Raw genomic sequence first — 25,498 nt, 5'->3', positions numbered from 1 at the left:
GGTCTATTTCGCATAGTTCAGGGACAATTTTGACCCTTTTCCGTATTAAATTTTCTCAAATAATATAGATATATCATGTCTGAACAAAAACTATTTAATTCTCGTGACTGACATACATACATCTAGATCAGCCCTCAGGGAAGGGGACTTACTCCTCACCACTAGTGTATTTCGACATGATTTGATCCTTCGTGTATATGTTCACACATTCATAAGAAAACTAGTTTAATTTTATCAATGTCGATTGCCTAAAAATAAGTATATACAAAGGACCATGTCCAAATACACTAGTATTATGTTCTGATTTTGACTTTCAAATTGATTAGCTAAACACAGACCGCAGATCATCCATAAAATTTTCTAAGGATAAAAGAGCTTTGTGAATAAAAGTTCATTCCAAGTATCTTGAAGGCCAGGCAAACACCAATGAAAACAATCAGCATAGCAAAATGGATTTGCTAGTTGTTCTTGTGTTAATTTATTCCATTGCTTCTTGTAAATTGTTGTGTGTGCATCTTTTCTATAACTTGAGAGTTGTGTAATATTGAGAAATGAAATTGGCATTTTTGATTTGCCAAATTCTTGTGAAATCACTTGCATTATGCTTTTTCTACTATCTGATCCCCAATAATTTGGATCTTCTATCATTTTTGTTTCATTGTAACAATTTTTATTTGGTTCACCTCCCCAATCAATACTCCTGAAAAACAAAGAGTGGATATAAATATATGTTATTTCTCAATGGTAAAATATAATTCTAAAATTCTCAAATGTTATTTGAAAATATTACATTATTTTAGGGGATATTAATTTGTTAAATCCCAAACAATGTTGGTGGGGGTGGGGGTTGGGAATGAGATGTTGAAAAGGGAGGAAACAATCACCACTGTCACTTAAGAAACTCGTATTTCCTATTTTCACAAAAAAGTCATTTTCTAGATCTTTTTAGGAATTTATTTTTCTAAAAAATATTTTTCAAAACATTTTAATCGATCGAACATGAGAAATTTTCAAAAACATAATTTTAAAAAATACTTTCCTCCATTCCAAACACATGAGGGACAAAGGATTATAATGTGAGGAACCGAACCTCCTTTTTAATTTTAAAGAAGGGTCCACCTATTTTTCAACTTCATATATTCTTGTTTCTATTTCGACCAAATATTGTCCAAATGCCAATTTCTTTTCTTTTTGTTAGTTTGATATTTTTTTCTTTTTTGTTAAAATAAAATATGTACCCATATAGCAAGATAAGGAAATAGGAACTATTTTTTTAAAAAAAAAAAAGTAAGGGGAGGGATAAAATTTTATTCTTTTACTCACCTTTCATGAGAAGGTGACATGCTAGTAAAGAAAACTCTAGTTCTCTTTGGATCCATATTCTTTTTAATCCATCTCAACAAACTCTTCATTGCCATCCTATATGCCTCCTCTGTGGATACCTCCACTATATCTTTCACTTCATCATCAAAAGACCCTTGCCTACAAGCAACGGGAAATCTAAAATTTAGACGTTGTAAGTTCTGAATCGAAAGAATTAAGTTGTGAAATAATATCATAGCCCAAAATGCGAAGTATTTCCAATCACGTAGCCTTGTGATTGGATTCTAGGGTGGAGCTATAGGTTGATCTAAATCCCCTTTGTCAGAAATTACATTATATATAGTAGATGTTGAATCTCTTTAGTTTCTTTCTGTTTTGTATTCCCTTAGTGAAAATTCTGACTCTGTCACTGGCAAAAAGTATTGGATAATAAACAAGAAGAAAGAGTCAAGAAAATTACAAAATATTAAAATTGAAGCCACTTCTCCACCAAAGGTAAGTATTGAACACAATAATGTCAGCCCCTTTCCAATATTTTCCATGTGTGTTTATTGAATCTTTTCGAACAACTCTTTCTTCAATCCTATGTTTTCCTGGATTATCAGAATTTGATTCAAGCAGAAATGGTGCCCAATAAAACTCAATTGTTGCATTGTAATCCTGAAAAAAATTACTCAAATATAAGCTAACTTTATATATTTGTAATATGAAATCAATGTTACTCATAGTTATTATCTCAGAAAGCCATACGTTTCTTCATGATTCAAATTTTGTCAACAAACAAAAAGTGACTTTCTGAGATAGTAACTATTAGTTGAGTGACCATCTGAAAATTCAACTTCACGATAGAGTGATATATAGTCTATCTTGTGTTTGCACTCGAGATGGCAAGAGGACGACCAAAGAAGGATTTGAACAAAGCTAATTGATATAGGAAACAAGACTAATGTGAACAATAAAGGGATAAATAGAGGAAATATACAAACCATTATGCAAGTCAATGATGTTAGTTCATCTCCAATGCAACAATGGTGAATCCAAAATGAAGAATATTTCGTGGTTCTGTTCAATATTATGGAGGATATATATGTTGAACTATTTTCTAGACCATACAAAATAAACAGCAGACTTATTTCGATGCTCTAAGTCATATTCATAGTGTCCTGAGCTGCATTCTTTATGCTGATGAATGTATAATTGCGAATATATATAGGATATCATATGAAAGGATCCTAGTGGAGATGGGTGTTACTCGTGAGTCGTGAGTTGCATGTTAGTGTTAAAGTACACGAGAGAACGTTTGAACAAGCTGTGGAGTATGTCTGGAAGCCTATTTATGACTTTACATGCTCGCGAATAGGACATTCATGTCAACTTGCTCTAGAAGTAAAGCGAACACATAAGGAGAACAGAGAAAAACATGTGAATTGAAGGATAAGGTAAACCAAATCAATATGGATGAAAGCTCAACTAAAGACAAAGATTAGAACTAGTTGGCTAGAAAGGAAAAGGTTCGTGGCATTAACGTTGTATCTAATAACTACAAGAATGGTGTTACAATAACAAATAAACATGGACAAGAATTACTCAATCAACCAACACTCATAATGTAGAAATGATAACATTTTCAGTCCTCTGATAAGAAAATTGTTGGGTGCTCGAACAAAGTCCCACATTGATAGATGAAAAGATTGGGAAGCTACATATATATAAGCTGTATGATCTCTTAATAGTGTGAGGCCTTTAGGGAAAAACCGTGCAGGCTTGACCCAAAGCAGACAATATCATACCATGTTTAAAGTATTTCCGGGCAGGTTGAGCCCAATAAGAATTACATAAAGAAATGGAAGGTCCAAAGATACAGGGCGGAAATTCTTCAAGTTAACAACAATATACAAGCTAGCTATGTTGTTCAGACTCTCCAAAAATGTTGTTATCCTCCAAAACTAACTAGTAATGTGTAAGCTCAAAATTTGATAGAGATGATTACCTTAATGTTGAAAACATCGAAACTACCAACAGTATTCATGGATTTAGCATTCTCAGGAATGATTCTATGGACAAGACAAACCATAGAAACATACTGTCCTCTGTTCAAGGAATCGCCCACGAATAACATCTTCTTCCCTCGAAGTGTTTCCAACATTAATGTCGCATTGAAACTATCATATTAAGAAGAAAAAATAAAGAATAGAGCTATAAAATGTGCAAACAAAAAAAAAACAAGTACAATAACAATATCTCTTATAATAAGTTACTAATTGACGAAGAGTACTAGTGTAAACAATCAAGCAGAGTACTTTAAACACAAGTGTAAGACATAGTAACAATATTCATTTTGACTCTCAAAATGTGAAAAATGTCATATAATATATCCGTCATGCATAGAGTTCATTTGANATGTCGCGTTGAAACTATCATATTAAGAAGAAAAAAGAAAGAATAGAGCTATAAAATGTGCAAACAAAAACAAAAAAAGTACAAAGTGTAAACAATCAAGCAGAGTACTTTTAACACAAGTGTAAGACATAGTAACAATATTCATTTTGACTCTCAAAATGTGAAAAATGTCATATAATATATCCGTCATGCATAGAGTTCATTTGACTTATATTCACTGACAGTATAAAAGAAATTTTACCTCGGAAGAGAGCAATTATGAGGTTGCCATCTCCAATGTTGATAGTCTTTATCTGGCCTTCCATGTTCTTGACAAGTCAATTGTGGTTGTATATAAGGACACTCTGATTCTTCATATAAAGGTCTTTTCTCATCCCAAATCCATTTTCCCTTGAACACATTACATCCTTCCTTTGTCTCTCCTATAGCAAATGGTAATTTCTCTTTGCTCTTTTCTACCAATAGAATTTCATAAGATACAATTAATCAGTGTTGAAATCAGAAATTTCGTTAAAACTGACACCATATGAATAGGTCCATGGTCCCCCTCCCCNCCCCCCGATATAGCTTCTTTGATTTCTTGATAAAAGCAATATGACTAATAGTGATTCGAATGTATATAATATATTTGATAATACAATAACTAAATACGATCCGATAAGTTACTTTAGAAAGGATAGAATTATGTACACAGATTTTACTCCTATCTTTGTAGGACAGAAAAGTTATTTTCGATAGATCAATATATATGATAATACCAAGAGAAAAAAAAAGTGTTGATCAAACTTACTTGCAAATTTTGGATTTGGCCAAATCAAATTGGCCAAGGATGTGATTGATGAAGAAGATGGAAGTAGATAGGATGAGTAAGTTATCAAAAATACAACCAAACTTAGTAATAAAAAAAGATAATTATAAATACTAGTTTTTCTAAAGATGAGTAAAGGAGGAGGCACTTCCATCTATTGAATTTTTATTTTTTTTTATTTTTTGTAATATGTCCAAGTGACAAAAATACTAAAAGTTTGAAGCTAAACAAAGGGTAACTTATATTTATTTTTCATGGCTTTATGTAGAATCCTCTAGCATGATTAACATAATGAAAAATTATAGATTAATCAGATTCATTGTTTTTAAATTAAGGTTAGATAATCTTTTTTTCTAAAGTAGCTAGGTAATAAATATCAATAATAATTATTAATATGTCTACAAAAGCTTTGTGTTCATTGAATTTGGGACTAACTGCATTTCCATTTGTGTTTTTTCCTACTATTAATTTAATTTAGGCAAGTAGATATGGTATGTTATTATTTAATTTGCTTAAAGATTTCGTTATTATTTTTATTCTTAGAAATTGATAACCATATTGCGATTGTAAGGATGCCTATGTTCTTTTTTAAGAAGACGCATGGTAAATACTTATCTGCATGGTATGTTGTTTTTGTGTAGAAAGCATTGATAATCAAGAAACTACAATTGAAACCTCAGTACTATGACTTCCAATGAATTATTGTTTTACAAAAGTTTTAAACTTATTTTTGACTTTTACAAGATTATTATTGAAGTCTTGGATAAGACAGTGAAGAAACTTATTTTCGTGAGTATTGATTTAATATTAATAAATAAAATTATATTTCTCTATATTACATGCAAGATGATTGTGTATTTTTTTTCATTCTTTCCTAATTTATTTAATAACCACATTTTATTCGTTATCATATCTTTTTTATAATGCTACTCCGTATCCTACTCTCTCTTTTTTTAGGCTTATTCTTTAGACGGCTGATCTGTGACATTATGTAACAATGGAAAATGATATAATCTATCAAAACATCAATCATAAAAAAAACAGAGTACTACAATATAATACAAAATTATACGATATTATGAAATAATATGTAACAGTCATACCAACAAAGTTAGGGTACATTAATCCATTGAGCTCTTCAATTAGACTGAAAAAATACCTTGCATCTAATTTTGGGTAAAAAAATATTGAAACAAATGAGTTCAATAATCCATAAAAAATTTCCTATGGATAAAAAAGCTTTGTAAATAAAAGTTCATTCCAAGTATCTTGAAGGCCAGGCAAACACCAATGAACACAATCAGCATAGCTAAATGGATTTGCTAGTTGCTCTTGTGTTAATTTATTCCATTGCTTCTTGTAAATTGTTGTGTGCGCATCTTTTCTATAACTTGAGAGTTGTGTGATATTGAGAAATGTAATTGGCACTTTTGATTTGCCAAATTCTTGTTTAATCACTTGCATTATGCTTTTTCTACTATCTGATCCCCAATAATTTGGATCCTCTATCATTTTTGTTTCGTTGTAACAATTCTTATTTGGTTCACCTCCCCATTCTATGCTCCTGAAAAAAAATAAAAAACCTCAGTATGCATGCCATCAAACTCGATCTATGTCATACGTTAAAAGTTTGACTCATCTAAGTCATTTTCCTTTGAAAAAAGGTTCATCCATGTCATTATTTGTTAACTAGAACAATTCCGATTTTGCAAAATCATTTGTTACACGTGATCAATTCTGATTCGGTTACGTCATTAGTTAAATCATTTTTTTAAAGGACAAAGACTCAAATATGTCATCGAACTTTGATAAAAGGATCGTCTATGACATTCGTTAAAAGCTTGGCTCATTTATGTCATTTCAGTTAACAAATAATGGTATGAATGAGCCTTTTTCTCAAATAGAAATAGCATAGATGAGCCAAACTTTTCAGAAATGACGTAAATGAGTTTTTTTAAAGTTTGATGTCATATTTCAGTCTTTTCCGTAAAAAAAATTATTGTTCTATTTATTTATTTTTCAATGGAAAATGCAATGCCTAAATTATCAAAATGTTGTTTGGAAATTCTTCTTTTTTTAGATGTAAAAAGTTACTAAATATAGAATAATAATGTGGTTGTTTTACTCACTTTTCATGAGAAGGTGACATGCTAGTGAAGAAGACTCTAGTTTTGTTTGAATCCATATTCCTTTTAATCCATCTCAACATACTCTTTATTGCCATCCCATATGCCTCCTCTGTGGATACCTCTACTATATCTTTCACTTCATCATCAAAAGACCCTTGCCTGCATCAATTTTCATTTTATATAACTTACTTTTCAAAAAACATTAAATAATAGAGACAAATCCAGAATTTAGACGTTGTAAATTCTGAAGAGTACTTCTAATTGGTAACCCTGTGGTCCGAACCACGGGCCAAGCTAGGGAGCATGCATAAGAGGTTCATCCAAACCCCGTTTGCTAGAAAATTACAGTACATACAAATTTAAAATTATTTTTGATATGTACATTTAAATCTCTCTATAACAACCTCTCTAGACCTATTATTGGTAATCTTAGAGATTCTATTTTTATAAAGATGGTTATTATATTACCAAAAAAAGGAAGATAATTATTATAAAGAGATGATTTTATAAAATGAAAAAAAAAACATGTTGTTATAAAGATGTTTGTTGCTATTATAAGTACAAAAATGTTATAGAAAGGTTAAATATAACATAAAAAACAATTTTGAGAAAAAACTTATTTTTATAGAGGTAATGTTATGTAAGAATGTTGTTATAGTGAGATATATATAATTGTATTTTAAATTCTTATAGTGAATATACTGACTCAACCATGACGAAAAGCAATAAATAAAGTAATAGCAAAAGAGTCAAGGAAATTACAAAATATTAAAATGAGGCCCCCTCATCCACCAAAGGTAAGTATTGAAGACAATTATATTAGCCCCTTTCCAATATTTTCCATGTGCATTTATTGAACCTTTTCTAACAACTCTTTCTTCAATTCTATGTTTTACTGCATCATCAGAATTTGATTCCAGCAAAAATGGTGCCCAATAAAACTCAATTGTTGCATTGTAATCCTAAAAAAAAAAGTAAAAAAATACTCAAATATAAGCCAAATTATATATTTTTGTAACATAATTGGTATGTATAAGTTCAAATTTTTGCTAGAGATGATCACCTTAATCGTGAAAACGTCGAAATTACCAATAGTTTTCATGGATTTAGCATTCTCAGGAATGAGTCTATGGACAAGACAAACCATAGAAACATATTGTCCTCTGTTTAAAGAATCGCCAACGAATAACATCCTCTTCCCTCGAAGTGTTTCCAACATTAATGTCGCGTTGAAACTGTCATGTCACGTAAGCAAAAGGCGTTATAGTAACAATTAACCTCAAAAGTTAGTTCATAAGTTCAATACTTTAGTTGTCGTTATAATAACATGGAGTAATGTGTGTTTTCACTCCTTATTCTAAGTTAAAAAGTTTAATTTTTGAGTTGAGAATGTATAAGTGGATGAATAAAAGGGGTATAAAATTAATTAAACACTATAACTCATACTTGTTGAAATTTTTGCAACATTTCTCATATATATGTTTCACGTCAAAAATATTGTATTTGATTAAACTCGTAGTTCAATAGCTACATTTGCCATTGGACTAATGGACTCGTGATATCATTCATCATGCATAGAGTTCGTTTGTTTTATATTCACTGACAATATAGAAGAATTTTACCTCGGAAGAGAGCAATCATGAGGTTGCCATCTCCAATGTTGATAGTTTTTATCTGGCCTTCCATGTTCTTGACAAGTCAATTGTGGTTGTATGTAAGGACATTCTGATTCTTCATATAAAGGTCTTTTCTCATCCCAAACCCATTTTCCATTGAACACATTGCATCCTTCTTTTGTCTCTCCTATGGCAAATGGTAACTTCTTGTTCTTTTCTACCAATAGAAAAGAAAATTCATAAGATATAGTTAATTAGCAGTGAAATCAAAAATTTCGTTAAACGTGTTCAAGATTTGATGTGTTATAAGTATCTATATAAGAAGTAAATTTTGACTTGTACATAATATTATTTTTCATAATACACAAAAATTTTCCCGCACCACGACTTTGATTTGTTTAATTATACGGTTGCAGTGCATAATGTGTGTTAGACGCATGTCACGAGTTTGAATCCTACTACATATAAAAGATGATTTAAAAGAATGACCTTGGAGGTGAGTGGTCTTGAACTTTTTACCTTGCTGGCATCATGGACAAAATTTCAAGTTTTCAACAAGTTGACTTTTGACCTTGAAGAATGTCCGTGGAGTAAGTTGGAGCCAAAAGTTCAAGACCACAAATTTTCAAGATTATTGGGCTTAATTTCCAATGCAAAAAAAAAAAATTAACTAGAGAGGGGTAAAAGGGTGCATAGGGGCCTATTATCCAAACGAAAAACATTCTCAAAATAATACATATCATCGATGAAGGGTGTTTAGTTGATCACCCTTCAATCTATATAGCTATATCATTTGCGGCCATACTCATGCTGAATCCACCGGCTCTAGATTATTATGATCATACTCGTACTGAACCATCAACTCTAAATCCTAGATCCAACTCTACCTCAATAACGGACAATAATATTGAAGTTTAGTATGAGAGGATACCAAACAAACAAAAAATGTACAAAAAAGCCAAAAAAAAAAAAAAACTTTTCTCTAGACAAACATACATGATAAACTCCAATCCAAACGAAAAAGTGCAAATTAATTAAAAGTACTCACCAATATTACTTGAGATGGAATTTTGTTGTTGGCTGGAAATTCTTGGATCAAGCTGGCTAAAAAAACAATTGAATTTTTCACTATATAGAATAATGATAAGAACAATAAAGGGTAATAATATTAAGAGGAGATAAGAAATACGAATTTTCCTGAGAAAATAAGAGGAAAAATAAAAAGAAGATGAAGGTGGCTTCATTTTTTTGGTTTTTATTGGTTTATTTGATGCCTTTTGTAGCAACATCTTTTTTTTCTGTTTTTTTTTTTTTTTTTTTTTTTNTTTTTTTTTTGGTTAGGTAGTGAAAGTCATCTATTCAGACTGTTCAGTGTGAATATAGGTAAACTATAGGTTACCTATAGAAAGAGTTGAAGAAAATTAATTAGTTCTATTTTCAGCTAATTGAATAATTAATTTTTTTGGAATTATTTGTTGGTATTCTTGTTGGTAGTTACTATTACTTATCATCTTATTATTATTATTGTTATATTAGGTTTGAAGAAAATGATTTGTATTAATAGAGAGGTTATTAATGGATAAAGGGATTTAGGTCCCATTAGTTTTTATTAAAATTAACATGTCTGAATCTAAAATAAGATGTGTATTAAGATAAGTCGTTTGAAATCTAACGATAACATCTTAGTTATGCCTAGAGGTTCATTTTATATGGAGGCGATCAATACAACAATAACATATTCAATATATTCTTACAAGTGGGGTGCGGGAAGAATGAGATGGTTGATTTTATTCCTACTTTTGTAAGGTAGAGAAATTGTTTTCGATAGATACATATTTCTCTAATAATGAGTAATATGTAACATAGTGGTTGTGGTCAATCCATATATATATATATATATATATATANTACTATTACTTATCATCTTATTATTATTATTATTATTATTGTTATATTAGGTTTGAAGAAAATGACTTGTATTAATAGAGAGGTTATTAATGGATAAAGGGATTTAGGTCCATTAGTTTTTTTAAAAATTAACATGTCTGAATCTAAAATAAGATGTGTATTAAGATAAAGTCGTTTGAAATCTAACGTTAACATCTTAGTTATGCCTAGATGTTCATTTTACATGGAGGCGATCAATACAGCAATAACATACTCAATATATTCTTACAAGTGGGGTGCGGGAAGAATGAGATGTATGTTAATTTTATTCCTACTTTTGTATGATAGAGAAATTGTTTTCGATAGATACATATTTCTCTAATAATGAGTCATATGTAACATAGTGGTTGTGGTCAACCCATATATATATAATTTTATTTTTTCTTAAAATGATGGTCAAAATAATGTCAATTTTTATGATGATAGAACTCATACAGGATCTCCAAAAGGCAATGATCTCCCTTGGCTTCTAAGTGAAGGGTGGTCATGAATGATCTGATATAATTGTTTTCATATTTTATATATTGACAAGGACTTAATTATATATTCACGGGTGAGGATGGCTGAAAACTATATAAAAAGATCAAATATTGTTCTCATAACTGATGTCGAACTTCTAACGTCCTCTGGCACACACAAAATTGGGTATATGGAGCAAGAATATAACATAAGGGTTCAACATTGAGTAAATCAAGAATTAGAATGAATCTGACTCTAATACCATTTTAAGAAATGTCTTTAACCTAACTCAAATCCAAAAGTTACAAAGTATATTTCTACTGCAAATATCAGTGCATAAAGTAAACCGGATTCGTGCTGAAATATCCCACTTCGAAAATAAAATTCTCTCTATCAAAGGCAATTCTATTCCGATGCTCAAACCCAAGACATCTAGTAATAGACGGAGGGATGCCTACGACTCCACCACAATGGTAACTCTATTATCAAAATGAAAGTATATAGTGTAAAGAAATTAGGTAAATCCAGTACCAACTGTGACTTGTTTAAAGGGCTGAGGAGTTGGAGTGTGATTTGAGATTTTAGGTAATATTTCAACTTCAATTTTAGTTTACACTTGTTTGATACCAACTCCCCACCTACCCTAATATTTACATGGAGTAGGTTATTCCCATTGACATAACAAGATTTAGGATCTCAAATATAATTGGCAAAGATTTTTTTATATGATTATTTCATTTTCACTACTTATTACTCTATCCTAATTGTTCCCCTAGAAAAATCTTTTGAAGAGCTTTTTCTATCACAAACTCATGGTTGTAAATGTTTGTCACTCCCTGGAAAACTCTGAGATTTAGAGTTGATGTCTTGACATCCATACAAGAAACTATTGACTTTGAATCGCCATTGTTCTGAGGGCCTAACGAGTTCCTTCTTTCTCAAAGGCCGTCATGTAAAGCTTTCCTCATAACAATGACTCACTTGTTTAGTACTGCTAACTATCATAGGAAGATGTCACCCTGAGATTATCAGTAGCTTTGATTGTTGAATATCGTGCAAGTTAGGTTGTGGTTGTATTGACTGCAAGAAGACATAGGCACTTTACGGGTGTAACTATAAAGGGTTCAAGTGACAAACATAAAAACAAGAATTGTCGTATTCGCCCTATAGTATTTCGCGAAAAATGGTGAAACCCCTTGTGTCTAAAAAACAACTAGTGGGCACAATGTAGTTAAGATCCAAATCCTGTTCATGGTGGAAGCACCAACAGCCTAAAAAGAATGCTGTTAACTAGAACTCAATGACACTGGAAAAGAAAAAGAGGAACTAGTACAAAATGCAGCCTATTCAAGGAAATTACAAACAATTGAAGTGAGGTCCATGAGAAAGAGCCAAGTTGTAAGATGTCCAGTTTTAGTCTTACTGGAGAGGAGGAGCATGAGGATCTGATTTTCTTGAAGCATCTTGAAAGAGCCAATTGTCGATCCATGTCAAAAATTGATTCATCATATCCTTTGAGTAGTTAACTTGTTATTGCTCAAAAATTGACAGGAGAATATGAGCTCCTGTGACCATGAGAAGGTCCTCTAAATCTCCGCACCAATGATGTAAATGAACTCTGCAAAAGGAGAACATAAATGTGATGATAAGTTCTGGTTCAATCAGCCACCAACACATCCTCCAATGAAAAAGATTATGTGCACACCAAAAAGAAGGCTATTCTCAATCTTTTCTTTTTTCTTAGATGTTTAAGGCAAGGCAGAGATCTATGGCATAGTGTTTCAGCAGGTCCATGAATCCACAATTCAACTAAGACACACACCTCTTTGTGAAGGTAAACAGGGATTGGAGAAAGAAAGCACAAGAATGGCTTGCTTGTATATCTGGTGTTAATATAATGTACTCGCAAAGTTTGAACTACGGGTTGCCTCCAATTACGTAGAAGCTTCATTTTTTATACCATTGGGTGCTTGCATGGAAATTAGCGGTCAGGAATGAAGAAAACAGAATAATAAATACAAATCCAAGAGTTGTCCGTTCACAGCGCAGAGAACTCACTGCTAGAGTCAACAACCATCCAATTAATGCAACCATGATCCTTAGAACTCGGACTCGCTAGGTGCTACAATTATTCATGGAAAACACTCATATTGGTGTTCTTTCGATATACCACTTTTGTGGCAACACTGCTAGGTGCTATAAAAAAAATAAAAAAATAAACACAATGTTAATGCTCCTAGCCTACCCCGAATCTCTCCTGGAAAGGGTTCATTACTAGAAATGTTTGGACAAGCAAGACTCAATTCTGTCAAAATGTATCGCCCTAAATCGCAGCCAATAAGAAATTTTCACCAGATCAACTATTTAACTTTATTATAAGACCTCAGCATTATTCAATACCTGTAATGTATGTGGCAAGCTCGCCCAAAACTCCAAGTTTGGAATTATCTGCAGAGAAGAAAGATGTCAGATTGTAGCATTGCACAAATTCAATGTCAAAGACAGTCCAACACAAGCAAAGTCAGCATGAGTTTTATATAACAATACTGCACTCGATGGGGAAAAAAAGGTGTGTATTGTCAGGAATAATACTCAAGCCAACAAAGCATCTTCAAACATTGGATCAAACTTACACCATGGTTACTTCACTGACACCTGAGGTAGCTAAAATTTTCCAAACAAACCAATTTTATTTCCTGAGTAAAATGTTAAACAGTTTACATTAAGAAAATTAATATTTTCCACTTTGCCCGAAATTCATTAACTTGGGATCAGACTGATTATGATCTAGTTCAAGGCCTCTTATAAGTAAAAGGAGCTCTGGTGGGATCTTCATGGTCAGAAAGTCTTTTACAGCCAGTTTAATAGTGAACAAGTGGCATTGCTCCTTTGGCCTGAATCGAGGAATCCCTTAGATGAGATGCTATTATTTAGAAGATTCTTTCTCAATCCCTGAATAATTTGGAGAGAGACAAGAGAAAGATAGGAAAAGAAACTTCAACAATCCTGTAAGATTTGTAACTGTCACCAGTGACGTGCACTTGGTGCAGTAAACTACAGCTCGAGTAAAACTGCAAGCTTACACACAAAGAATGACAAAAACCTACCACTCTCTCTTCTAGTAACGAATCATCTTAAGGCTCCTTAGTGTGGTGAACTTTCTCTATGCAGATATAGAGTGGAATACTGAATGCATTTTTCGCATTTTTCTAACTGGTATAAATTAAGAAGCAACAAATCCAAATCATTGACATCCCAATTTGATTAATTTGCCTCCAACACAAATTTAAGGTCAACTGATCAAAGCTCTGCAACATGTTTTCATCTCAAAGTTCATAATTATCCTCCTTGATGTCACCATTATTCCCTATCAACCACCACCATGCATCACTATCTATAATTGCAATATTTCAATAACTTCACCACCCCGAGGACCAAATCTGTAACTGTATTATTAAGTCCTGTCTTGCTAATAAAAAAAGATGTCTTATTCATAAAAGACTCTTACTGTAAAATCAATGGAACCCACTATTCAGTATTCTCATCCTTTTGCTTTGTCTCTCAACAGAGTTGTTTAAGTTTATATATAGCAGCTAACTCGCCCCACCACCACCACCACCGCACACACACACCACAAAGGCCAAAAACATCACTTGTAGTCAGAATTTGACATTTAAAAATTAGAAGACAAATATACATCCTAATACACAATTTTTTTCCTTCCTCGCATAACCACCTTGCTATGAGATTGTTACATCTCATATTTTTCTTAGGTAAAAAGGTTCGACTCTATTACATGTTTTAGGCTTTTAGCTGCCTACTTTGTGTATCACATATGTGTATTTATCTGGTGCCGACTTAGTTATCTTGAGACAATCACTTACAGTAGAGAGTAGAATTATTTTGATAACCGAGAAATCCGTCTGTGACCCGCCGCCCTTTGGACCAATCACAGCCTTCTAAACTCTGTGGATAATGGGCCCGCCCCTCTACCCTTCTCCACTTAAATACAGGGTTTCACTTTGCATGGTGTGGGACTTGAACTTGCGACCTAAGTCACAAATCCTCCACCTTTTGCCACTCGAGCTAGGCCTTGGGGGCCCAGTAGAGAGTAGAATTATGCTTTTGTAGCAAAAGGAAAAAAGGAGGATAGAGCAGCAAGAGGCCAGTCAAACAGAGATATTGTGGCCAAAGAAGTCTGGATAGGAACTCTCATGCAACTATTCTGATAACAGAAAATGAAGACATAAGACAGACAGAAGAGAGTAAGAGAAGTAACATACGTCTATCCCACGAATGCCCAAAGAGTAGTACCGATAGACTGCACCACCCACCAAGTAAACTCCAAAGAAGAATAGGATTCTGTCCAGTGTTTATCAACCAATCAATCAATCAGTGAGAAGGAAACTCAATTACCTAGTCTATGCTTTTAACCATTAAACCTTACAGTATCAACATGGTACCAAACCAGCCCATTCCGTTCCCGTGAGAGGATATAATCAATGCACAGCCGGAGGGGTGATGTATTTTCGTAGCCTGCCAACAAAAAATAAAGCATGAACTCCACATCGATACTATCCATAAGAACAAGGTTCTTGACAAAGTTAAGAGGATGAGATATAAAGTGGAGATTGAAGAATGCACCAGATTGTCTGTTTCATATGTATGCGAAACTAGGAAGAAATCTGAGCATGCAATGCATATTGCAACAAGGTCTGCTGAGTTGGACACTTCAGACCAAACAAGCAACCACTAACTTGGTGCCTAGGACTAATATTCAATCTGCTCCCAGAAAATTATGCTGCTATGATCAATGTCTTGCCGAGGGGTTCTTTCTTTTCACCTAGCATGTCACTAGAAACTATTATCCCCACATCAACTCAATTTCATGTCAAGGTTCCCATCAATTATGCTACTTGAACTCTTCAAAAATGTCAACAGTGGTGTTGGATCCTTCAAAAGTAGTGCATTTTCAAAGAATCCAACACGGGTGCGGCATCATTTTTGGAGGAGCAACATAGCCCATTAAAGTGCCTCCCATCTCCAAGACTACTTGCACCACTAATCACATTTACAATTTTGATTTGCTGATCCATTTTATACCATGCTAGACTATAAGAAATCATCATAATGTGGCTGTCCATACCAAGGCCTGTTACCTTATTGCCAGTTGAAAGGAAAAACACATTTTTATTTATTTTATTAACCAAGATCCTTTTCTTAATATAATGACATCAAATACTCCTATGAGTGACACAAAGTACTGCACATGAGATTGAAACATAGACATTCAGAGTACTTACGTAATCACAAGTCCCAACTAATTCAAGTGTCTGAGGACCCTGACAAAGGAATGGAAAAGAAAATCATATGCCGAATTCCAATGAAATGTCACTGGAGAAAAGTACAGCCGATATACAAAGGAAAACAAGCCCTTACTTGAACTCCATTTGTATCACATACAACAGACACAGCAAGTGAACAGTTGGACTTGGAACCTCTGTTAGACAGTTTAGCTGTGATGCCTTTGAGCGGATCCGTTTTGTCTGCCATATTAATAAACGCAAGAAAAGGCATTAACATTTCCAATTTAATCTAGTAAAGTTGTCTCCGCAGGTGATTGCAGATTATATCTGCATGAAAAAATGCTACAATTCGTAATTACTAATTGTGTACCTAAAAACAAGAAGAAGAACAAGTAATTGATAATTAACTTCTCTCCTTTAATCTGAACTAAATAATTGACGGATTCTTACCAATGAGTTCAAAGGACGTGCTTGATGAATATCCAAGAGTAGTGCACACAGGATAACCTGCACTAACCATACTAAAACAATTAAAGGAAATAGAACAAAGAATCAACTTGTGTAAAGTTAGCTAGATTTTCCGAAGAGTCGATGTATGTGCTCATGATATACTTGTAAATACCACACCATCTCGGCATAGTATAAATGGATTCCTTTGTTTCATCACAAAAGGAAAAGGGAATACATATCATCTGTTTGTCTGTTGTATATACGATTTATATGTTCAACTTAAACATGATATTCTGAAGGTAATACCTCTTTATTCTTCTTTAGATTCCCTTTGAAGAGAAATGGTGATGTACCAAGAGTACATGCATAAACTAAATAGAGGATGAATAAAATCCCAAATGTTCATTCTATTTAGCTGTGTCACTACTTTGGCCAATCAATATAGTAAAACTTTACTAGGCAAGTGAAAATAGTTGACTTGGAGAAGAAGAGAATGTATACAGCTAGGATCACTAAGGGCATCAAGAAGATGCAAAAAGATAAAAAAAGAGATAAAGTCAGCTCTATACAAAAGATTAAGCGTAATACTAAGGAGCTGAAAAAATAAAAAAAAACTGTTCAGTGTTTGTTATAGGGGTCAGATTGCACCAGCTAAACAGAGAAAGTAAGCATTTAGCCTTCAGGAAGTGATTATGACTTGAGACTATCAAAACATCTAGGGTTTCTTTCTGTAAACACCAAAAAGTACAAGCAGGTATCATTGACCATATTTTCTTGATGATTTATCAATGTTCCAGGAACTCCATCCTTCATAGTTGTTCTGTCCACTTGCAATGCAAAAAAAGATGGTTGATTGTCTCAGTTTGTTCTCCACATAGAAAACACCTTGCGACTAATTGATGACCCCTTTTACTTAGGTTTTCCTGTGTCAAGACTGCCTCTTTAGCCAAAAGCCATATCATGTGTTCCTATCTTGTTGCATGTGTATTGGATACTAGAACTTCAAACTAATTTCGCAAGAACAACTGCTTTCTTTAAGCCTTTTACAGACTCAACTCTCAACAATAATTGAGTAATTGACCATTCACTCATGCTTTCATGAGAACAAGCAACTGGAAATCCATTGTTGTTTATCTGATATTTTATTTCCTGGGAGATCATCAATCAAAGCAAACTAACTTTTTATTAGGCAAGGGACTCTATCAATCGTTCAGAAAGCACTTCCAGAACCAATGCTCATAAAGTCATTTGAATTGAAAAAACTCCTAGGAAAAACATCTTACTCGATCATTTGCATGACACGGTGACAATTTTTTGTGTGTGTTTTATTCTTTTGTGCAACATGGGACCTGAAGAGATATGTCATGTGGCTAGATTGTTGGTCACAATTCACAACATCAGTTTCGTCAAAGGACTTATTTTTTCTTTTCTTTTTAATAATCATAGTGTCCCCGTCAGCTTATGCACCTCAACTAATTCCATGGAGACCTGACACCTCCCAGGCTCCCACCAGCAGAAGTACCAAGTCTTGGTTCCCTATCATATATTTTCTCCAGGTCAATGAACACAATGTGTAAATCTTTTTTACACTCGCAATAAATCACCATCAATCTTAATATAACCTCCATTGTAGAGCTATGGGCATAAATCCAAACTGATCCTCTGTAGCTCTTGTATTGTCCCTAAGTATATGCTCTATCACTCTTTCCCAGAGTTCCATCGTACAACTCATAAGTTTAATACCACGATAGTTCACACTACTTTTGAATATCTTCTATGTTCTTATAAATTGGAATCACACTATCCCAGTACTCTTTCTCCACTTGACAGGCATCCTACCACTTCTTAATATAGCATTTAATAACTTGACAAGCTATCCCAATCCAATCTCCAAGGCACTTACAAACCTCTATTGGGATACCATCTGAACCACGTGATTTTCTATCCTCATATATTCCATGATATAATTTACCTATTCCGACCTAAATATATGAGTGCAGCTAAAGTTTCTATAGCGGGTGTCCTAAGATGCTGGAAAAAGGATGACATGGTAAGTACGAAGGAGGAGAGATGGAAGATTGTCCCAGCTTGTATTTGGTGGTCAGTTTGAGAGGAACAAGAGGTGTTTTGAAGGAGTACAAAGCAGCTTACAGATTCTTAAGATGTTGCTTAGGCCTGTTTTATTTGTGGTGTGAGCAAAAACTATTAGCTCAACAGAAGACGTTTTTGATGTTTTAGACTTTTTGTAAGGATAACTTGAACCACAAGATGTAAGTTGTAATACTTTTGTTGGGGAACGATACCTGTTGGTGTAGTATACCTGTAGATATATAGAAGTAGTGTTACCTTTCTCAAAAGAAGAAGTTCCTATAGTGTACAAACGTATGGAGATCCATAATGTGCATATATCTTCCCCTCTTCTTTTCCTCAGAACTTATGAATTGTCTTTGCAATCAAATGTTCAACTGTAACAACTAGCAACAGACACAACCCCATGGTGTTCAAAGGTGGCTGTGAGCCCCCATGGTGTAGGAGTCTGGAAAGCAATCAGATCCCTCTGGTCTTTGATGGATGGAAAAATTAGTTTAAGAGAGGGCAAATGGGTAGGAAAATTCTTTTTTGATGTGATAATTGGCTTGGGCATGGACCTCTAAAGGAACTTCTTCCTGAATTCTTTAGCATTGCCACTATGCCAGTCATTAGTCTGGATTCAGCAATACACTGATGGAATATTACTTTTAGAAGGCTACTGCATGATTGGGAGTTGGAACGAGTTGTTGAATTTTTCAAGACCTTGGAATCATTCCAAGGGATCAAAGATACTGAAGATTCTTATACGGAAGCCCACTAGTAAAGGAACTTATTCAGAAAACTTAACTTATAACATCCTGCTTAGGCACAGACAATCAACTAATCAGTGGCCATGGAGATCCATTTGGAAGATGAAGGCTCCTTTTAAGGTGGTATGCTTTTCTTGGCTAATAGCAAGAAATGCTTGCCTCACACAGGAAACTTCAAAGAAGGGGATTCCAACAGTGTTCTAGCTGCTTTTTGTGCAGAGCTGCTGGGGAAAATAAAAGTCACCTATTCAATCATTGTCCTGTTACTGGACAATTATGGCAACTATTGTTGAACATGGTAGAAATCAGATGGTCAATGCCAGTAACAAATGTTGATTCACTGAAATGTTGGAACCAGAATGATGGGGCAATTAGTAAGAAAAATTGGTGGAAACTTGTCCCTGCTTGCATATGATGTACCATTTGGAAGGAGAGGAACTATAGAGCTTTTGAAGACAAATATAATTTTGTGGAGAAAATCAAGACGAATTGTATATTTTTGTTTTCTTTTGGTGTAAAGAAAGCTAATGCTGAGTAGGCTGAATCACTAGTTGATATGATAGGATCCTTGTGAAGCAGTGGCCTAAGCTTGGTTGGGATTTTGTGAAGTCTTTTTGCACTGTTATGGTGTAACTTTAATATAATATATATATATATATATATATATATATAGTCGTAACCAGTTTCAAAAAAAAAAAAAAAAAAAACAGACACAACCCCACAATAGCTTTTAGTTCCTAAAATAGTTGGCACGAGATAGACATATGGACAACAATTCTCACATACTTTTTTATACATGCTCATCTTGCTTAATCCATTGGATATGGAGTACATAAAATCTTAAAAGGATAAGCTTTCCTTTTTTTCTCCTTTCTTTAGTGGTATTCTCCTTGTCATGTCCAAGTATTGAAACCATTTAAGTCATAATGATTTAAACATCTCTTGACCCACCAGTCCTCCGCCATAACTTGAAAGGACACTTTCAGAAAGTGTGAAAAAAATAAAGACAAGACATGTAACGATTTAAATGTAATAAAGTGAAAAAGAAATCCCAGATACCCATAACTTCAGTAGTATTACCTCCAATAATGTTAGACACGAGGGCACTACAACCCATACCACAGCGAGAAATACCACCACAGTCCTGCAAATGTAAGCATGTTCAAGTTAGAGTTGACTACGTGGTGAGTAAAGAAAACTAACATTTCTGAAAATCGTTATCATAGTCAAGAAGTTTAAATTTCACATCTAAAAGACAGAATATTCCTATGCATGGCTGATGGGCCAAACAAGTCCAAGCTGCATGTGATAAATAAAATCACTTGAAGATGCTTTACCAAATATAATAAATAAGTAAACTTCATTTATCTACATCTTGGTTACTTTCTAATGTTCAATATCTTTGAGCAGAACATAAATTTATCTTAGCATAGTTGATAGTCTTCTAAACTTCACCCCCCAGATACCCACAAATGATGTTTATATATTTCCAGTGGCAAATCAAAGATATCAAATAGTCAATATTCAATCTTTGATATTAAGATAAACAGAAGAATCACTAATTCTCAAAAAACAAAAAACAAAAAACAAATCAATGAACATATAAGGTATTATGCTTAGCAAAACTCTAATAATCGGTAGAATTTTTCAAAAGAGAATAACGGAATCTATATAACTTGTGCTTTTTTTAATAACCGTAGCGTCCGGTTCAACTTGTTTGCAACTCGATAATTCCACGAGATACCTGGCAGCTCCCACCAGCAACAACTATTGTACACCAAGGTTGGAGCAGGTACCAGAGTCTATAACTTGCTTCATAGTCATTGAGAGATTTCTGAGGGCCAACACGGTCCTCCTGGCCTCTCTCCTAGTATGTTAATATATTGTTTATTCTGCAGCATTTCCTGATTTGTAGAACTAGGGTAGTTTAATCTGCAGCCCCACATTAGTTGTGTATTTGGCAGCTCCTAGAGTACTATTGTTACGAGAAGGTTAGCTAATTTTCTGTTGCACACGATAATTTACATTTCATAGCGTTAACTATAGAACAACTTTGTCTCCTCTAGCAATGATAATTGGCAAAGAAACACAGATGTAGTTTGGCAAGCACTTACCCCACACTCAACACAGGTAGGAGGATCATGGTTGAAAATCATTGCATCACAAAGCTGCTCCATAAGCAGAGAGGAAACAAAGTGAGATTCAGTAAAGTATTAGCAGTTGCCAAGTTTAACCAGTAACAAAATCCAAAAAACTTTTTTTCCCTCATCACAAGATGTAATTCCACTTGTATTAACCATACATATAACAGTTCAACTACATTATGCTTCCTAAGTGAACACAATGAAACCTATAATGGCTCGTTCACAGATTTAGTCACTTAACAATAGCTACACATCATACTTCTTGTCCATAGACCTCAGACATTTGGGAGCTAATAAAATACTTTTTTCTCTCAGATAAGGGGGGAACTTATAAAATACTCAAGTACATAGTTAAATAGTCAATGAGCAAGCCTCAGAAAACCACTGTGAAATTGAAAATCAAACTAAGCATGACAGTGTAACCTGATGCAGCCAACCTGAAACCATAGCACAGTCCCATTAACAGCCACCTTGTAGAACCTGAAATTATGTACAAGTACAGAGTACTTTAGTAAAAATGCCATCCCACAACAAACTAACAAAAGCAGAATTTTCTTTGACCTGAAATTATAGATGTCAGAGTCCTTCAGTAGAAATGCCACCCCGCAACAAACTAACAAAAGAAGAATTTTCTTTGAGCTTTGAATCTATTCTCCTCTATATTAGTCCATCTTATACCAACACTAAATAACGTCTTATAGGCAAAGTAGAAGTTCTTTCTATGGAATTGGAGTTCACTAAATCACACACTTATCCTTAACACAGACATACATCTATTCTCCTCTATATTAGTCCATCTTATACCAACACTAAATAACGTCTTATAGGCAAAGTAGAAGTTCTTTCTTTGGAATTGGATTTCACTAAATTACACACTTATCCTTACACAGACATAGAAATCTCTAACCAAAACAAAACACCCCTGACAAAACCTGGACCTAATATAAAAATACAACACTAAGCCTCAATCCCAATCCAACAAGCTGGTATATACTCCCTCTGTTTCAATTTGTTTGTCTCTTTCTTTTTTTGGTCGAGATAAACAAAACTTTCCTTTTTAGTCCGTTTCGAAAGAATGTGTCTTTCTTTTTTTGGCAACTCCTTAATTCTAATTTACAAAGCATGTTTAAGACAACAGGATTAAAAGACATTTTAATACATTCCACGTATCTTTAGTTTAAGACCATAAGATTCACAAGTATTCTTTACATTCTTAAACTCTATGTTAAGTCAAAACGAGACAAACAAATTGAAACAGAGGGAGTATCCAATATGTTCTTTTCTTTTTTTATGACCTTGGTATCTGAGCCAACTTTCGCACACCTCGACTGATTCCACGGGGTACCTGCCACCTCCACCAGCAACCGGGATAGATGGGAAAAATCACCTAGTTTTTGTTTCCGCTATGTTCTGTTCTTAGCTAAGAACAATGGCATATATTGTAGTAAGATGAAAATATCAATATGGAATCCGAACAATGTCATTTCTCATATCTCATCAAATCACTGCACTAGCTTTCCCCATATTTCACTATCAGCCCAATATCATCAAATAGTGTTTCTCATATTTCACTATCAATCACATAACTGCACTAGTTTTCTTATATCTCAACTAATCTCGAACTAACAGAAAAGTGTAAGTTATGGAAAGTTAGCAAGTAAAAAAGAGAAAGAGAGAGTACCCATCTTCACTGAGGATGCCATGAGGGAAATTACGAATTGGGTTCGTTAAGCTGTAATTGTAAAGCTTATTGCCTTGCTCAAAACTAAGCTGACACGTTCCATAGACCGAAGTAATGATGGTGGCGAAGATTAGTGGAAGAAGAAGCAGAATGAGTGGATGGCGATTTGGGAAACTGCCACCAATTGTCATTTCGAATTCCTAAAACTACATAAGCAGCAATTTATTGGGTTGTGAGAATTTTTGCAGTAATTGAAGGTTTGTTTTCTTGATCTTTACAGAAATGAAGTCGAATCTTGCTTCGGAGGGGAGGCTAGCGAACAAGATGAACTCACGGCGGTTTTGGATGTGTGTCCTTATAGCTAATTACGGACTTACTAATTAATGAGCTAATTACTATTAGTTTGCAATATTATGAATTTTATTATATTTTGAATTTCAAATATGTGTATATGATGTGTTTATATAAATATGCATTTCGGATATATATTATCATTTAATTTGTTTTAGATACACTATATGATGATGAATTTGTATGTATTTGACTCTCTCGCTTATCTTTTTTCTATTTGAGTTACCATTCTCTTATTTGCTCGTCTCTTTCATTTTATCTGGATAGTAGATACACATATTTAATGTAATTCACTGTTGGGATATATGCTATTAATCATGTGTTTAGATATAATTATTTTTTCATTTTTAATAGATTATATATTCGTTTTTTGTGTCTGTTGCTTATATATTACTTAGATGATTTAGTGTATAGAGTTTTAGCTTATACACAGAGGATTAATCATCGGTTTTTATAAGTATAAAGTTTTTTGTTCGCAATCTAAGATGAGAATTGAACATGTCATCAGTACGATTGTAGCACAAGATTATATGTAGTTTATCTTAATTATAGGAATGGTATAATTCCAACTTCTTGTGCTAGTGCATTTTGTATGTATTGAACTGGACCAAGTAGAGATAGTTGATTTAGACCGACTGATAAAAGCATAATTCTCTAAACTATTAAATGTACTTATATTCTTAATTCTGATATAACCATTATGATCTGTATATGTTATTTATCGTTTTGATTTATTAAAATGTGAGATTCTAAGTTGGGTTAATAAGCCTGGTAGATTGAATGATGATTATATATATTAGTGAAAAAATAAGTTAGTTGACGAAATTCATGTCTCGATATAGAGATTGATGATATGTCTTTTTGAGAAGCTTATAAGTTTTCATCGTGTCAAACCTTGTAAGTGAATCTATGAATCTAACACATGAAATAAGTTAAGTAGTGCTCTAAAGAAAATTGATCATTAAATTAAATTCGTCAATAATTTAATTTATTGATTAATATCTGTAATCTTAACATGAGGAATTATGTGTTTAATGAGAAATTTTGAAATATAAATAGAGGAGTGCAGTTACGAATTTCTAATGGAATGATCTATAATTTATTATGGCAAGAATAAATCAAATTAATTATTTGAAATTCTTTTCATAATAGGAAGGCTCAGTAATTAATTATGTGGTTCCTACCATGATCATATTTAACTAGAACTCAGAATATATTCTAAGGGGAAAAGGAAGAAGTACATGTCTTTTTCTATTCTAAGGAAAGGGAAAAGTACATGCCTTTTTTATCCTAAGGAAAGACTATGCGTTTCTTCTCCTCATTGGACTAGGGAAGAAATCTCTATAAATAGGGATTCTTCTAACCCTTGGATTCTTCATTAGATTCGCTTGAAGATATCTGCTCACGCTTCAAGAAGTAATTCTTGAATTAAATTTCAGAAAGTTTATGTGCTCTAACATGATTGTACTTGTTCTAGCATAAACTGTGTTGTTTATTATTCATGTAAGTTGTATGATTCTGATATGCTTCCGTTGTGCATATAGTTTTCCATCATTCACATGCATCTAGAAATGATTTGTATGTATATGAAGATCTCACTTGCCTCCCTCTATCCTCTTTCCTTCTCTTGCTCGCTTCTCTTTCTACTTTAATGTATCTAGCTGTAAAAATACATGTATCTAGGTATATTTGACTTGATATTTGGTATGAAATTATTAATTAGTGAGACAATATATAATTATTTCAAATTATAGAAAAAATAAGGGAAAAGACATAAAATTCCCCCTGAACTTGGCACGAAAACTTACTTTAGTACTTAAACTACACAGGTGTTTATATACCCTCTTAACATCTTTTAAGTGATTAAAACACCCCCTAAGGGATGATGTGGCAGAGTGAGTGAGTGTACTCTCCTGTAAGCGCGTGAAAAAAGAGGAAAAAAACTGAATTTTTAAAGCCCTACACATGACCTTTTTTTATTGGCCAATATATAACAAATTATTTAAATAGTTTTATATATATATATATTAAATCTTTGAAATAT

At 33.4% G+C, this 25,498-nt stretch overlaps 3 protein-coding genes across 3 annotated transcripts; all 3 read right to left on the bottom strand.

Moving 5' to 3' along the window:
* Positions 1–360: 360 nt before the first annotated feature.
* LOC125869342 (protein trichome birefringence-like 33) lies at positions 361–4,685 on the bottom strand. The gene is made up of 6 exons (XM_049549916.1): positions 4,514–4,685; positions 3,965–4,178; positions 3,314–3,485; positions 1,784–1,983; positions 1,324–1,482; positions 361–700 (listed from the first exon to the last, which is right to left on the bottom strand). Exons 1-6 carry the CDS (start codon positions 4,683–4,685, stop codon positions 361–363), a joined length of 1,257 nt encoding a protein of 418 aa, XP_049405873.1.
* Positions 4,686–5,642: 957 nt separating this feature from the next.
* On the bottom strand, positions 5,643–9,620 carry LOC125867448 (protein trichome birefringence-like 33). The gene is made up of 6 exons (XM_049547954.1): positions 9,325–9,620; positions 8,283–8,493; positions 7,724–7,895; positions 7,423–7,622; positions 6,661–6,819; positions 5,643–6,095 (listed from the first exon to the last, which is right to left on the bottom strand). Exons 1-6 carry the CDS (start codon positions 9,563–9,565, stop codon positions 5,756–5,758), a joined length of 1,323 nt encoding a protein of 440 aa, XP_049403911.1. The 5' UTR covers positions 9,566–9,620; the 3' UTR covers positions 5,643–5,755.
* A 2,200-nt stretch (positions 9,621–11,820) lies between these two features.
* LOC125868075 (uncharacterized) lies at positions 11,821–23,461 on the bottom strand. The gene is made up of 11 exons (XM_049548676.1): positions 23,104–23,461; positions 21,860–21,902; positions 21,393–21,446; positions 20,359–20,422; positions 16,439–16,495; positions 16,122–16,228; positions 15,986–16,024; positions 15,130–15,218; positions 14,966–15,044; positions 13,083–13,130; positions 11,821–12,300 (listed from the first exon to the last, which is right to left on the bottom strand). The coding sequence occupies exons 1-11, from the start codon at positions 23,292–23,294 to the stop codon at positions 12,220–12,222; spliced, it is 852 nt and encodes a 283-aa protein (XP_049404633.1). The 5' UTR covers positions 23,295–23,461; the 3' UTR covers positions 11,821–12,219.
* Between the last annotated feature and the right edge of the window lie 2,037 nt (positions 23,462–25,498).

Source organism: Solanum stenotomum, chromosome 6, assembly GCF_019186545.1.
Source record: "Solanum stenotomum isolate F172 chromosome 6, ASM1918654v1, whole genome shotgun sequence".
Classification (NCBI taxonomy): domain Eukaryota; kingdom Viridiplantae; phylum Streptophyta; class Magnoliopsida; order Solanales; family Solanaceae; genus Solanum; species Solanum stenotomum.
Note: the sequence above shows the minus strand (reverse complement) of the source record. Positions and strands in the feature narration are given on the sequence as shown.

Coding starts and splice junctions, on each gene's coding strand:
- LOC125867448 (XM_049547954.1), bottom strand. CDS start 9,565: ATGTTGCTACAAAAGGCATCAAATAAACCAATAAAAACCAAAAAAATG. Junction 6,820..7,422: donor GGGCCTCATTTTAATATTTT/GTAATTTCCTTG, acceptor AAATTGATGCAG/GCAAGGGTCTTTTGATGATG. Junction 6,096..6,660: donor ATGTCACCTTCTCATGAAAA/GTGAGTAAAACA, acceptor ATTTTTTTTCAG/GAGCATAGAATGGGGAGGTG.
- LOC125868075 (XM_049548676.1), bottom strand. CDS start 23,294: ATGACAATTGGTGGCAGTTTCCCAAATCGCCATCCACTCATTCTGCTT. Junction 20,423..21,392: donor CTACCTGTGTTGAGTGTGGG/GTAAGTGCTTGC, acceptor TTACATTTGCAG/GACTGTGGTGGTATTTCTCG. Junction 16,025..16,121: donor GTGATACAAATGGAGTTCAA/GTAAGGGCTTGT, acceptor TTCCTTTGTCAG/GGTCCTCAGACACTTGAATT.
- LOC125869342 (XM_049549916.1), bottom strand. CDS start 4,685: ATGGAAGTGCCTCCTCCTTTACTCATCTTTAGAAAAACTAGTATTTAT. Junction 3,486..3,964: donor CATAATTGCTCTCTTCCGAG/GTAAAATTTCTT, acceptor TTAATATGATAG/TTTCAATGCGACATTAATGT. Junction 1,984..3,313: donor TCGATGTTTTCAACATTAAG/GTAATCATCTCT, acceptor AATTTTTTTCAG/GATTACAATGCAACAATTGA.